At 42.1% G+C, this 13,769-nt stretch overlaps 1 protein-coding gene across 1 annotated transcript in view; it reads right to left on the bottom strand.

Annotated features, from left to right (window-relative positions):
• chm (CHM Rab escort protein) overlaps positions 1–13,769 on the bottom strand; it is an 85,494-nt gene that overhangs the window by 29,770 nt on the left and 41,955 nt on the right. The window contains exon 8 of the mRNA XM_033030398.1: positions 13,342–13,564. Within this exon, the coding sequence (XP_032886289.1) occupies positions 13,342–13,564 (223 nt within the window). The remainder of the gene's footprint in view (positions 1–13,341; positions 13,565–13,769) is intronic.

Here is a 13,769-nt window from a genome sequence, read left to right as displayed (position 1 = left end):
ATGGCGTCATTTTGAATCCACAATTTTTTATTAATCCGTTTCAAGGTCCTATAGCTACAATCTCAGGACAAAGGACTAAAGATGATATAGGTGGAGCTAGTAGAGAATGTCATTTCTTTAAGAAAGGATGTTGCAATGATGGGAGAAAGGATTAAAAGTAGTCCCAAGGATCAGAGATCGGCAAAGGCTGGTAGAGAATAATATTCATGAGACACTTTTGTTTTGCAAACGGCAAAAACCCTCGAAAGCTACAACTTAACACTCAAGTGATACCCGTGAATGGCTGAACTTTCAAATTCACGTGCAAGCCATATCTGCTCCCGTAGGTTTAAGATGTACCGTGACTCTTTTCTTCGAGTAGTGTTTGGGTGACCTCCCCAATGCAGTGCTGATCATCAAAATGGTTACATGGCATGCAGACTCTTATACATCAGTGAGACCAAACGCAGACTGGGCGATCGTTTCGCGGAACACCTTCACTCAGCCCACCTTAACCAACCTGATATCCCGGTTGCTGGAGATCAGGTTTAATTCTCCTTCCCATCACCAGACCTTTCTGTACTTGGTCATCTCCATTGTCAGAGCAAGGCTAAACGTTGATTGGAGGAACAACATCTCATATTTCGCTTGGCCAACTTACAGCCCAGTGGTAAGAATTCTGAGTTCTCTCACTTCAGGTAGCCCTAGCATTTCCTCCCTCTCTATCCCTCTCCCACCCAAGTCGCACTGGCATCTCATTTTCACCCTACAAACAGCTTACAATGGCCTGTTTCCTTTATCATCGTTACCTTTTTGCATATCTTTCCTTCATTGTTCTTTATCTCTCCACATCACTGTCTATATCTCTCTTTTCCCTTATCCCTAACCAGTCTGAAGAAGGGTCTCGACCCGAAACGTCACCCATTCCTCCTCTCCAGAGATGCTGCCTGTCCAGCTGGGTTACTCCAGCTTCTTGTGTCTTTCTTCAGTTTAAACCAGCATCTGCAGTTCCATCTTACATGTTTCGTATGCATAAGCAACAGCCTGGAATGTCCTTGAAGCTAGGAAATGGAGGCCAACGATGGCATGATCAATGAACTCAGTCACATGTTCACCTGCATTCAAGTCACAGAAGAGCAGAAATCTCCTTGAAGACAGACTTGCAGTGTTATCTGCATGGACAAAGCTCCTCTGAGAAAGAGCAAGCAGCATAGATCTCTAAACTCTAGGTGGATAAGGCTTTGGTTATTTTCTGCTTCCTCCAACAATGCCCACAGTTGCTTGCAAAGACACTGATGGCTCTGGTCCATCACCAACCTGGTAAATTGAACCATGCAGTGTTTCATGCAAATCTAGGTTTCTGTAGACAGAATAGTTTCCTAGGATGGGAAAATCAAATACTAGAGGGCATAGCTTAAGGCGAGAGGGTCATAGTTTAAAGATGTGTGGCGCAACATTTGTTTTTTTTCCCTGGCTTTTAAATGGAGTGCCTGGAACGTATTTGAGGAAGATCCGACTCTGGCAATTGAGACTTCTGGATAGGCATATGGATATTCAGGGAATGGAGGGATATGGATTATGTGCCTGTGGATAAAAGATGGTCTTGGCAATGTTCCGCATAGATATCGCGGGCCAAAAAAACCTGTTCTTGTGCTGTTCTGCTCTAACTGATTGTATTTGAGTTCAAAATGAAATAATGAATCAGTAAGTATTGACAACTAAGAAAAGTGAACAATCACACTATGTGCGTGAATGGATTAAAATGTGTGAAGAAACTTTACACAAACTTAACATTTAATTTCTGATTAAGAAGGTTTGCAATTGTGAAGGGTGAAGAAATATTGTCCTAATTTTGCATCATTTTTAAGATCTTTGAGCGATCAATTACTACATCCTCCTTCCTCCTCAAGAATGCTCTTACAGGTATCTTTTGATTCTTGAAGTAAATTCTACTTTAAGCAAAGACTCACATACTGTAGTTCAGTACACAGAGCCAGTTAACTTTCCTTTAATGGCTGATAAAAATCACAAGTGAAAGAAGATATAATAGTATCTTGATCTTTTTATTAATGGAAAATGATACGAGCCTAAAAATACAATAAAACCAAATCAAATAGTCGTTTAAAATGTCAATGTTGCTATCATATTTTACCTTTTCAGAACCGTGTGCATGTAATTGGAGGTCTTGTTTTATTCTTGTTTTTGAAATTCTGGAAAACATCTACTTTTACTGTAAACGTGTAAAAACTGCTGATCGGCACTAGGAGCCGAAACGGAGTATTCGACCCACAGGCCCAAGATACGGCTCAATAAATATGAGAAGGAGCAATCGAGCTGTTTCAGACTGGCATTTGGCATTCTGCATTGGGAATGCACACCAGTTACACAACTCAGATGCAAATTTTGTACACCTACCTTGTGCAAGTTAACTGCAATGTTAGTTCAGTGTCACGTGTACTAGATACAGTGAAATACTCTGTTTTGCATGTTATCCAGGCAAATCATACCAAACACGAGTGCATCAGCTAGTGCAAATAAGAAAATAAACAGTGCAGAATATAATGTCACAACTACAGAAAAAGGAGAGCTCAAAGGAGAGGCTGTTCCAATTAAATTGTGTTTTGGTCCCACATACCTCAGCTTTATTACTGAGTGTTTAACTCTTAAAATTGGTCAGTCACATATTTCAGCTTTGGCTTTTACTGTTAGTACACTCTATTTAGTATTGTGCTTTTCCAATGTTATCCTACTGCCAACGTCAACAAAAGTAGAAGCTATATTATAAACAAAGGCTAACACTTGTTTTCTCTTGCACATCAAACTGGCGCTGTCATATAAAAAGTTCACTGATTTGCAGTAAGATGTGATTTATAAAGGGTTACGAACTATGAAATCTAACTTTGCACATTTTCACCATCAATGTGATAGAATTTTGAGAGTATCCCCCTGAATGTTAACTGATCTGATGTACAAGTCACTTTCCTCAAAATTCATTGATTGATTAGAAACATAGAAAATAGGTGCAGGAGAAGGCCATTCGGCCCTTTGAGCCAGCACCAATGTTCATTGTGATCATGGCAGATCGTCCCCAATCAATAATCCGTACCTGCCTTCTCCCCATATCCCTTCATTCCACTAGCCCCTAGAGCTCTATCTAACTCTCCCTTAAATCCATCCATTGATTAATTGATTTTCATAAAACTCTGCCACTCCCCTGAAAAAAAATACTATTTTGTGAAAATGCATCAGGTTTAAATTCTACCTGTTCCATTTAGCAGTTTATCTTTCTTTACTTTGTTTTATTTCCAATAACTTAATTTCCATCATGCCAGATTAAGACTTGGTTAATTTAAAATCTTGCAAAGCATTTTCCAAAGCTAGATTGTCAAGTTGCCCATACAGTTGCTTATTAAGTTTCCTGGACCAATTTATTTCTTCCACATTAACCTTGCCTTGGGGTTGGGCTCGAGTTCCAATTCACCTCCAATATCAACAGAGTGCAGTGGCATTGATGATTTTTTTCTTCAATCTGTCAGCACCTGTAAACTCACTGAATCTTGACGCTTCTCCCAGGAAGGTTTGTGATATTTCACGTGCCTCAGGTTTTTGCAAAGTTTTACTTTCGAGTTTGCAAGTAATTTGAAATGTCCATTCTACCTCCTGTAACATCGACTGTCCACTCCTCTTGTAACCCACCAACACATCAAAATTCAAGAGAAGCGTCATTGCTTCCTCCCCACATACCACGGTGCCAAATTCTAACACGACATGTATTGCCAATCCATCTGCACTAAATCCACTAAAGCTCCAGCACTCAATCCAATGCTTAAACTGGCATAAATCATCCTGCTACTTTGGTTGCAAGCCATTGCCCAAGTTCATTCCATGATCTCCATTAGCTTACAGTGACCCCACCCCAACATTGTAGTTTGATTTCTAACAATACCCCAAGAATTGGTAAAAAACTGTTATATTGGAATAACAGAGCATGGATAGAGCAGAAATAAGCAGAGGTCAGGCAGCATCTTTTAGTTTAGTTTAGAGATACAGCACAATAACAGGACCTTCGGCCCACCAAGTTTGCACCGACCAGCGATCCCCACACATTAACACTACCATACACACACTAGGGACAATTTTACATTTAAACCAAACCAATTAATCTACAAAGCTGTACGTCTTTGGAGTGTGGAAGGAAACCAAAGATCTCGGAGAAAACCCACGGTGACCGGAAGAACATACAAACTTTGTACAGACGGCACCCATAGTCAGGATTGAACTCGGGTCTCTGGCGCTGTACGGCAGTAGCTCTACCTCTACGCCACCATGCCGCCCCGAGAACATGGAGAGGCAATGCTTTGAGTTCAGGCAGGAGGGGGGTCCCGATCTGAAATGTCACCTAACCCCATTCTCCAGAGATGCTGCCTGACCTGCTAGGTTACTCCAGCACTTTTTGCCGACTTTTAATTGTTTTGTTTCACTATAATCATCCATTTTGAATGAATTGCATTCACTTGCTTAGACTTGATGGGGTAAATGGTCTCCTCCAATGTTGTATGGGAATAGAAAAACGAACCAGGACAAGCAAAGTTAATACTTTGCTCCATGATTAGCTGCAAAGCTTAAGTCGATTTATTCTGGTTCTCAGGGCATGTAGTCAATGATTATATCCACATAAATGGGAAAAATAAATCTACTAAATTATAAAACATTGGGATCTGAAACACATATAATGGCAATTGTTTTTCCTTCGCGGAATATCAGAACTTGACATGCAGTTCTAAAAGAGCAAAATAAAATTCTAAGCAGTGATATGTTAATGTTACATATTAAAAAACCCTTCTGAATTTGCTACATTTAGGCACTATGAAGACTCTTAAAATATAAGCTGCCCCATGCAGCTTGCTATAACAAACTCCACAGGTTTATTTTGGTATTTCAACTCAAGATATGTAGCACCAAAATGCCACTAAAACGTATTTCCATATGACTCGGGCTACAGGTCGTCCTCACAGCCGGGTACAACAGCTCAATAAGAGACACCACTCATGGTTCAGTAGTTTTTCCTCAGAAATTGTGCTAACAAGGATAGACAATAGCTACTGAGTGCATTTTAAGAAAAAAGACTTCCTCTCAAAATGGACCAAGACATATTTTGAATGCACTTAGAGAAAATAAGATTATTCCAAACATTAATAGAGCACATTGACATTTGTTCAATTCACCCCACTCCTTTCCCAGTTTTAAATACATGCCACCTTAAATCAATCAGCTGTAGCATAGCATAGCACACCAAAGTGGAAAAACTCACATTTATTCACATTAAACTGCATCTGCCATGCATCTGCCCACTCACTCAACCTGTCCAAGTCACTCTGCATCTTCATAGCATCCTCCTCACAGTTTTGAGCAGTCACTTGCTTTCTACTCCAATTTATTTGATAATTGAATTTAAATTCCTCAGTAGATTTCAAACTGATCTGATATACAAGTCACTTAATAGACAACAAACAGGATTTTATGCATCAGGTGTGGTGGGAAATTAAAAATAGGGACAAATAATTCAAAATTAGAGCTTGAAGTCAGATCAGCAAGTAATTTAATCCGCCACCCCAGCCCTTCCTCATATTATTAAGAGGTGGTGGAAATCTGTAAGGCACGATTTCTCTAATGACGACAAATACCAAAATGAAATGAAATTTAAATTAATTTCCTTCAGTTAAGCCCAAAGAAGCTACATTTTCTGTCTTTATAATCAACAATTAATAGACCACAAAAATAAGTTGAGAACTGGAAGCAAAAAGACAAACTGTTGGAGTAATTCAGCAGATCAGGCAATATCGCTGAAGAACATGAATAGGTGACGTTTCAGGTCGGGACCCTTCAGAGAACTGGATATACCTGACCAACAGTTTGGATGCACTGACTGCAATACCAGATACATACAGGGGTGATTCTTGGATTTAAAAATCTAACGCGATATGGGTTATTAATGTGAGCAGGCAGGTTTTCTTCTATGAAGTTAATGATTACGGAATGGCTCACAGGTTTCAGTTTTTATCATCAAGATTTAAACTGAACCACTTGCACCACTGAAGAAATAAAGGTCATCTCTATTACCCTTTACATTCGTAAAACAAAGACAACCAATCTTAATCATATACAGAAAATAGCTCTGATAATTGTGGTCTGTACAGGAGTTGAGGAACCTTTTCATGCTATTAACCCTAAAAAAAGTAATGTCATTTGAAGTATCCAACTAGCTGCTACCATTACTAATATGTATTCATTTGCTGAAAGAAGATGCCTAAACTGTATTTGTTCTCACCTTTAGCCTTCCAGTATCAAATCACATTATGACTAAATTAACAACTGCAGAAATTTCAGACCTCGCATCATACCGTTTCATATAGTCTTTAAATGCCATTTCAGTTCCTATCAAGACAAATCAGTGAAAGCAATTTTAAATGCAGCTGCTAAACAATAAGACCCATTAATAGCTGAACTCTGACAGCACTATACATGATGATTTATGGTTCTGTATATAATTTGATTATTCTATTAATTCTGCTGATTACTGTTTCTGCTAATACAGTGAAGGTCACTTCCAAAATAAATCTTCATTACACACTTACATTAATGGTGGGAAAATACTGCCTCTAACTAGTTGTTTTTCTTAATTAAAAGCTAACATAACAAGAACTAAATATGCTTGAGGGCTACTTTTGCTTCTGTTACAGAGCTAGGATGGTTTAATATTATAGTGGAAACTATTTCAACTTAAAACTACATTACCAAATGAAATGATTAGAAGACAAATGTAAGTCTGTGATACAATGAATCTGCAAATTGTTAAGTATTTATTCAGGGACATAAAATACCATGTTAAAACATTCTATTTTCATACTTTTCATTTAAGCAAGAATTTCTGATTGAATAGAGGGGAATAATCATTTTAGCAAATATATTATTTTGGTCACGAAAGATTGTAATTCAAACATAAACAAGGCTAAAACAAACCTATTTAAAGTAATATTGTCAAACTGCTGAGGCAAAAATGATGCATGGGCGTGGATGTTGCATTAAGTTCGCTATGACAAAACTAATTGGAATAAACTGTGTTCATTGCAAATTATTCAATTTAAGCTGATAAAAAGCATTCAAGTACCCTCAATCTGTATCCCACAAGTCAAACCAAATGTTATTTGTTCAAGAAACTGTACAATTCATTTTTATTCAAACAGAAATTTCCAACTCAATTTTCGTGCTTACGGGTCCACTTGGGAGACATTAATACAGCTTAATACACATTTATTGGCTAGAAAATTACTTCCAGTCTATCTACCAATAAAAAGGGTTACATTTGGAAAAAAACTCAAAAATTCTGAATAGGCATCAGTAAAGTCAATAGTGGAATATACTTATTATTAATTGCAAGATGTTAACTTCTATCACTGCTTTGAAAACAAATCTCATTTAATGAGGATCAAAATAGGATATTTTATACTGGTCCCTCTAAATGATCCTAAATAGGGCAATTACTCCAGCTTTGCCATCATCAGAAGCAATTTTATAACCAGTCCAAACAGTCCTGCCAATCTGACTCCAAATGCATGCAAATCTAACAGCCTGGAGGAACATTTCCAACAGTTGAATTTTCAATGATGCTGCACCGAACAGAGGTTTTTAGTTTGTGCCGCCAAATCACGCAGCTTGGGCAATGGCATCACTGGCAAAAAAAGTACAAGATAGTTTATGAAAAAGATTTTCTGCTGAAAGAATGCTATTGCAATCCCTTCCAGCAACCTTTATTGTAACGTGAACAAATCCCACTGGCTTCATTATAGGATCTGATAAAAAATGACTGGCAACTTTAATCAAACAGATTTCCATCGGCAACTGTAAAGTATCCACTCAATTACAAGTTCTACAATCTTGAAAACAATTTAATACTTTGAGTTAAATTCTTGAGTGCGCGGCTAACAATTTAGAATTTTCCTTCCTCTTCCCTGCCTCCATTCTATTTTTCCAAGTTCTGGTCTGATGATGAATATTTCTTCCTTTGCGCTTAACATTGATTCCCCTCTTCCATAGTGGTCAAAGCCATTGACCAAGTTACATCTACCACTTGGGGGGGGGGGGGGGGGGGGGGGGGGGGGGGGGGGAGGGTAATAGTCAGAGATAATTGCTCAAAAAGATAGGATATTACCACAAGGAAGCAGACAACAAAGGGGTTGTGGCGAGGTGACCTTGGGTTGGAAGAGGTGAAATTAAAGAGGGTAAAATAAGATCAGATTATTAAAGGATAAAGGAAACAGAGAAAAGGCAATGTTTAGAACAGGACACGCTGAATTTATTTGATGATACCCTTCAGCACTTTAATAAGGGATCTTTGAATTCAGAAATGGATTCACATTTATATTCTAAATATTTTAAAAATGTATCCAAAATATTATCAAAAATGTTTGACATACAGGTAAATGAGAGTAATTTTAATAAATGTATGGATTTTATTTTCATTCAAGTACTAAATGAAAAAAATTTGAGATACACATATTTTAATTGTTGCAGAACGAAGAAAACCCACAGGTTTCTTGGAGATTGTAATGCAGAAGATGATGAAGCACTCCTGTAGGAGGCAGCTGCCAAATACAGGAAAACTGGAGGTCAGCATGTTATAACGGGCAATCAAGTATCAAGACAAAGATCAAATTTTGCATAAATACCCTTATATTTAAAAAAGAACGATTCGAAGGTTCAAAGGTCAGTTTATTGTCACGTACCAGTTAAGGTACAGTGAAACTCGAATTACCATACAGCCATACTAAAAAAAAAGCAACAGGACACACTACTACATAGAAGTTAACATAAATATCCACCACAGCAGAATCCCCACATTCCTCACTGATGGAAGGCAATAAAGTCCAATCTGCACTCAAGGTTCATGATAAAACCCAGTAAATATCAAGCTTAAAAATGGCATAACAAAATCCCAATTTATCAAATTTGCCATACACTACACCAGCCACAGACAATACCGTGATTCTTCAAATAACTTCATCGATATTGCATAAATAGGGACCAAATCTGGGCAGTGGGCAGGTGCTATAGACCTGCATGGGAAGGTAGACGCTCCCGCCCCCACGTTTGTCTCGGGCAGATGGGGCTCGTCAGCCTGGGAAGGCAGTCCATCTAGGAGAGGGAAAACTCTGATTTAAAACCTCCACTGCCTTGTGACCATATCCAGTCATGGAAAAGGCTCAAGGGGTAATCCTCAAGAAAAATCCGGTCGGAGTCCCTTCGGCAGTTCGTCGTTGTCTACAACCTCGCTCTGGCAGCTCCTGCGACGGCGCTGGTGCCAAACTGTAACGCCCCTGCTGTTCCTCTGGATCGATCAGCGATGTGGAGAGGGGGGACGTGCTGCATGGGCAACAATCTGCCCTCCAATATGATATCGTCCAGGCTTGCATCAGACTACACATCACCTGCAAACTTACACCTACAACCTGGAGAGGACACTCCAGCTTCGCCTGCAGCGTCGACACAACACGAGGAGCAACAGTTACCGGCTATGTCATCGCTAGATTGGCATAAAGCGAGGTGCCAGGGATGGGAGGGATTTCCGGATCTCACAAAACAGCTACCGCCCGTCTCAAGCTGGGCAGGCCTCAGACAATAAGGTGCTGTCCCGCCACAGTCTGTTATCCTCACTGGGTGCACGGGGATTAGGAACCATCCGAGCAGCCGATCGCAACCTTCGCACCTGCCAGCAAAAGAACAAATCAAAAGACCAGCTCTAAAACTGGGAACTTGGAATGTCTGGCCGATGATGACCGGCCTCTCTGAAAACCTACAGGACATCAGCGATTCCAGGAAAACAGCCGTCATAAACCACAAGCTCAAGGACTCAACGTAGACATAGCCACCCTTCACGAAACAAAGCTGGCAGATTCGGGCACACTGAAGGAGAAGGACTACACGTTTTACTGGTAGGGGAAGGACTCTGACAAGCCCAGAGAGCACGGAGTAGGCATCGCAGTAAGGAACAGCCTGGTGAACACAGTGGAACCAGGCAGTAATGGCTCAGAGCGACTCCTGATTCTCCGCCTGAACACCACCGCAGGCCCAGTCACTCTTGTCAGCGTGTATGCCCTGATACTGTCCTCCACATCAGACACAAAGGACGAGTTCTATGAGAACCTCGCATCCATCATCAGCAGCATCCCCAGCAAGGAGGAACTTGTTCTCCTGGGCGACTTTAACGCCAGAGTGGGCACAGGCCACGAATCATGGTCTCCCTGCCCTGGGCAGTTTGGTGTGGGCAAAATGAATGATAACGGACAGCGACTAATCGAGCTGTGCACTTACCATGATCTGTGCATCGCCAACTCGTACTTCCAGACAAAGCCCCAGCACAAGGTTTCCTGGAGACACCCACGCTCAAAGCATTGGCATCAACTGGATTTGATCCTAGTCAGACGTGCAGCCTTCAAGAACGTTCTCCACACACGCTCCGACCACAGTGTGGAATGCGACACAGACCACTCCTTTGTGTGTTGCACGATCATGCTGCAGCCAAAGAGGTTTTACCATTCCAAGAAGCAGCGGAACCCCCACATCGAGGTCAGCAAGATGCCCCATCCAGATCTCGTGCAACAGTTTGCAGAGGCTTTTGAGAGAACTTGGCACCTCGTGTCCTGGAGACTCTGCAACAGAGAAGTGGGAAATTCTGCGGGACACCATGCAGCCTTGGCTAGCTTTTGGAAGAAGACCTCGAAGACACATGACTGGTTTGAGGCCAAGTCGACCGTGACGACTCCCGTCATCAAAGCCAAGCGCGCTGCCTGAGCCGAGTACAAGTGGCCAGCTAACGAGAAGAACCTGCAGATCCCGAGGGCTGCCAGGAGCAAGGTTTAGCAGACTGCCAGGCGTCGCGCCAATGACTACTGGACACAGCTTAGTGAGGACATCCAGACAGCCTCCATAACAGGGAACATCAGGGGAATGTACAATGGCATTAAGAAGGCACTAGGACCAGTCCAGAGCAAGACAGCCCCCATCAATTCCTCCACTGGGGATGTAATCACAGACGAATGCCAGCAGATGGTGAGATGGGTGGAACACTATTCTGACCTCTACTCGAGAGAGAACACCGTGTCCCCCTCAGCCCTTGATGCGATCGAGTGTCTGCCGACCATGGATAAGTTAGACGCAGAGCCGATGGTAGAACAGCTCAGCAAGGCCATTGACAGCCTGGCCTCGGGCAAGGCCCCAGGCAGCGACGAGATTCCCCCTGACCTGATCAAGCATTGCAAGACTACCTTACTGCTTTCTTTGTATGAAGTCCTCTGCCAGTGCTGGCAAGAAGGAGCAGGCCATGAGGGATGCCACGATCATTACCCTCTACAAGAACAAGGGTGAGAGAAGCGACTGTAACAACTACAGAGACATCTCCCTCCTCAATATCGTCAGCAAGGTCTTTGCTCGGGTCATCTTGATCTGCCTGCAGAAGCTGGCAGAACGTGTCTACCCAGAGTCACAGTGCGGTTTCCGAGCTGGTAGGTCAACAGTGGACATGGCCGTCTCCATTCGCCAGCTCCAGGAGAAGTGCAGAGAACAGCGGATGCCGCTGTATGTTGCTTTCATTGACCTCACCAAGGCGTTCGACCTCGTCAGCAGAGATGGCCTATTTAAGGCTCTGCCAAAGATTGGCTGCCCACCAAAACTGCAGAGCATAATAGAATCCTTCCACATCAACACGAAGGGGACAGTGCAGTTCAATGGCAGCTTCTCGGAGCCCGTCGACCTCCGCAGTGGCATCAAACAAGGCTGCGTCCTCTCTCCCACACTTTGGGATTTTCTTCGCTCTGCTCCTGAAACATGGCTTCGGCACTGCAACAGAGGGGATCTACCTGCGTACTAGATCAGATGGCAGGCTCTTCAACCTCACCCGCCTCAGAGCAAAGACAAAAGTATCTGAAGCTCTCATCAGAGACATGTTGTTTGCCGACGACGCTGCAGTTGTGTCCCACACCCAGCAGGAACTAGTCACTGATGGACCGCTTCTATCAGGCTTGCAAGGACTTCGGGCTGACCATCAGCCTGAAGAAGACGAACGTCCTGGGGCAGGATACAGAGTCACCGCCTGTCATCACCATTGAAGCCTACGAACTCGATGCCGTCCATCAGTTCATATACCTCGGCTCCACCATCACCGACAACCTCTCCTTGGACACAGAGATTGATAAGAGGATCGGGAAGGCAGCTACAACTCTCGTTCGCCTCACAACTCGAGTGTGGACCAACCCAAAGCTGACGGTGAAGACAAAGACAGCAGTCTATAACTCGTGTGTCAACAGCATGCTGCTGTACGGCAGTGAGACATGGACTACATATGCCAGACAGGAGAGAAGACTCAACACCTTCCACCTTAAAAGCAGTATCCTGGGTATATCCTGGCAAGACAGAGTGTCCAACGCTGAGATCCTGTCTCGCACTGGCCTTCCCAGTATGTACATTCTACTCAGGCAGCGCAGACTGTGGTGGCTGGGCCATGTCCACTGCATGGAGGATGGCTGTATTCCAAAAGACATCCGCTATGGAGAGCTGACATCTGGGAGGAGAACCATCGGCCGCCCGCAGCTCCGTTACAAGGATGTCTGCAAGAGATATGAAGGCGCTCGACATCGATGTGGAGTCCTGGGAGAGCCTTGCAGCTGACCGCATGAGGTGGAGAGGTATCCTGAACCAACATCTCAAAACGGGGGAAGAGAAACTGATGAACGCAGCAGCAGACAAGCGGGCACGCAGAAAGGAGCGCAGCAACCAACAAACCAGAGACCACACACAAATGTGACCTTTGCATCAGACTGTCACTCCCACATTGGTCTCTTCAGCCACAAGCAACGCTGCTCAGGCCGAGGTTTGGAGCAAGCAGCCAACAACTAAGATGCATCACCCATGGTCAGTCATGACCGAGGGGGGCCTACACGGAACCAAAATGTATTGCTGAACCACTGAAATATACTGATCAATTCAAGTTTTTATTTAAAGTAGTAAAGATGTTTTGTTTTTTTAAACATTCTGCTTTTAGCCATTTGAAATAAAGCCCTAAACCCTTCAACTTCTACTCAGGCTCAGAACTTTGAATGATTTGAAATATACATAGTTAGGTAATACAATGACATCTATTTTATTGTCATAATTAATATGTGGATTAAGATTCCTGTCACTCAAATGAATTTTAACATTAATAAAAACATGGTTCCAATTTCAAACACTCTCGACATCCAGATCTAATTTTGCAGATATTTTTAAAGTATGAATTGAGAATTGCAGTTTTGTAAAAACAAATGAACATACCTGCAGAAACACTGCGGCATTTCTCCAATGCCATACAAGGGAAAAAGAAATGGCGTGTTCCCATATCGGCCAAGGCACTGTAAGAAGTGCTGTGTTGCTTGGAGTCCCTTTATGGTGCTGGCACTTTCAGAGATCATAGCAATGGAATGCAAAATATAGTGTTGGAGACTTGCAGTTAACTTCTTAGTCTTCAAATAAGATGAAAATGTACAGTCCTTAAAGTCTGTAAGTTAAATAATTGTACAAACATCAATTTACAATATAATTTCCTAATTTGATTTTCACCTATTCATTTAATGGCCATATCTAATTAATGTTGAACGATGGTAGATTCCTTTATAATGGAAGTTGACGAACTACATGGATTTTCAAACAATGCGGTATTGTTATTACAAGTTGACTTTTTTTTAAAAGTAATTCCAGATCAA

The sequence above is a fragment of the Amblyraja radiata genome, chromosome 12, assembly GCF_010909765.2.
Source record: "Amblyraja radiata isolate CabotCenter1 chromosome 12, sAmbRad1.1.pri, whole genome shotgun sequence".
In the NCBI taxonomy this organism is placed as follows: Eukaryota; Metazoa; Chordata; class Chondrichthyes; order Rajiformes; family Rajidae; genus Amblyraja; species Amblyraja radiata.
The sequence above is the reverse complement of the archived record's forward strand: the minus strand, read 5'-3'. Positions and strand labels throughout refer to the sequence as shown.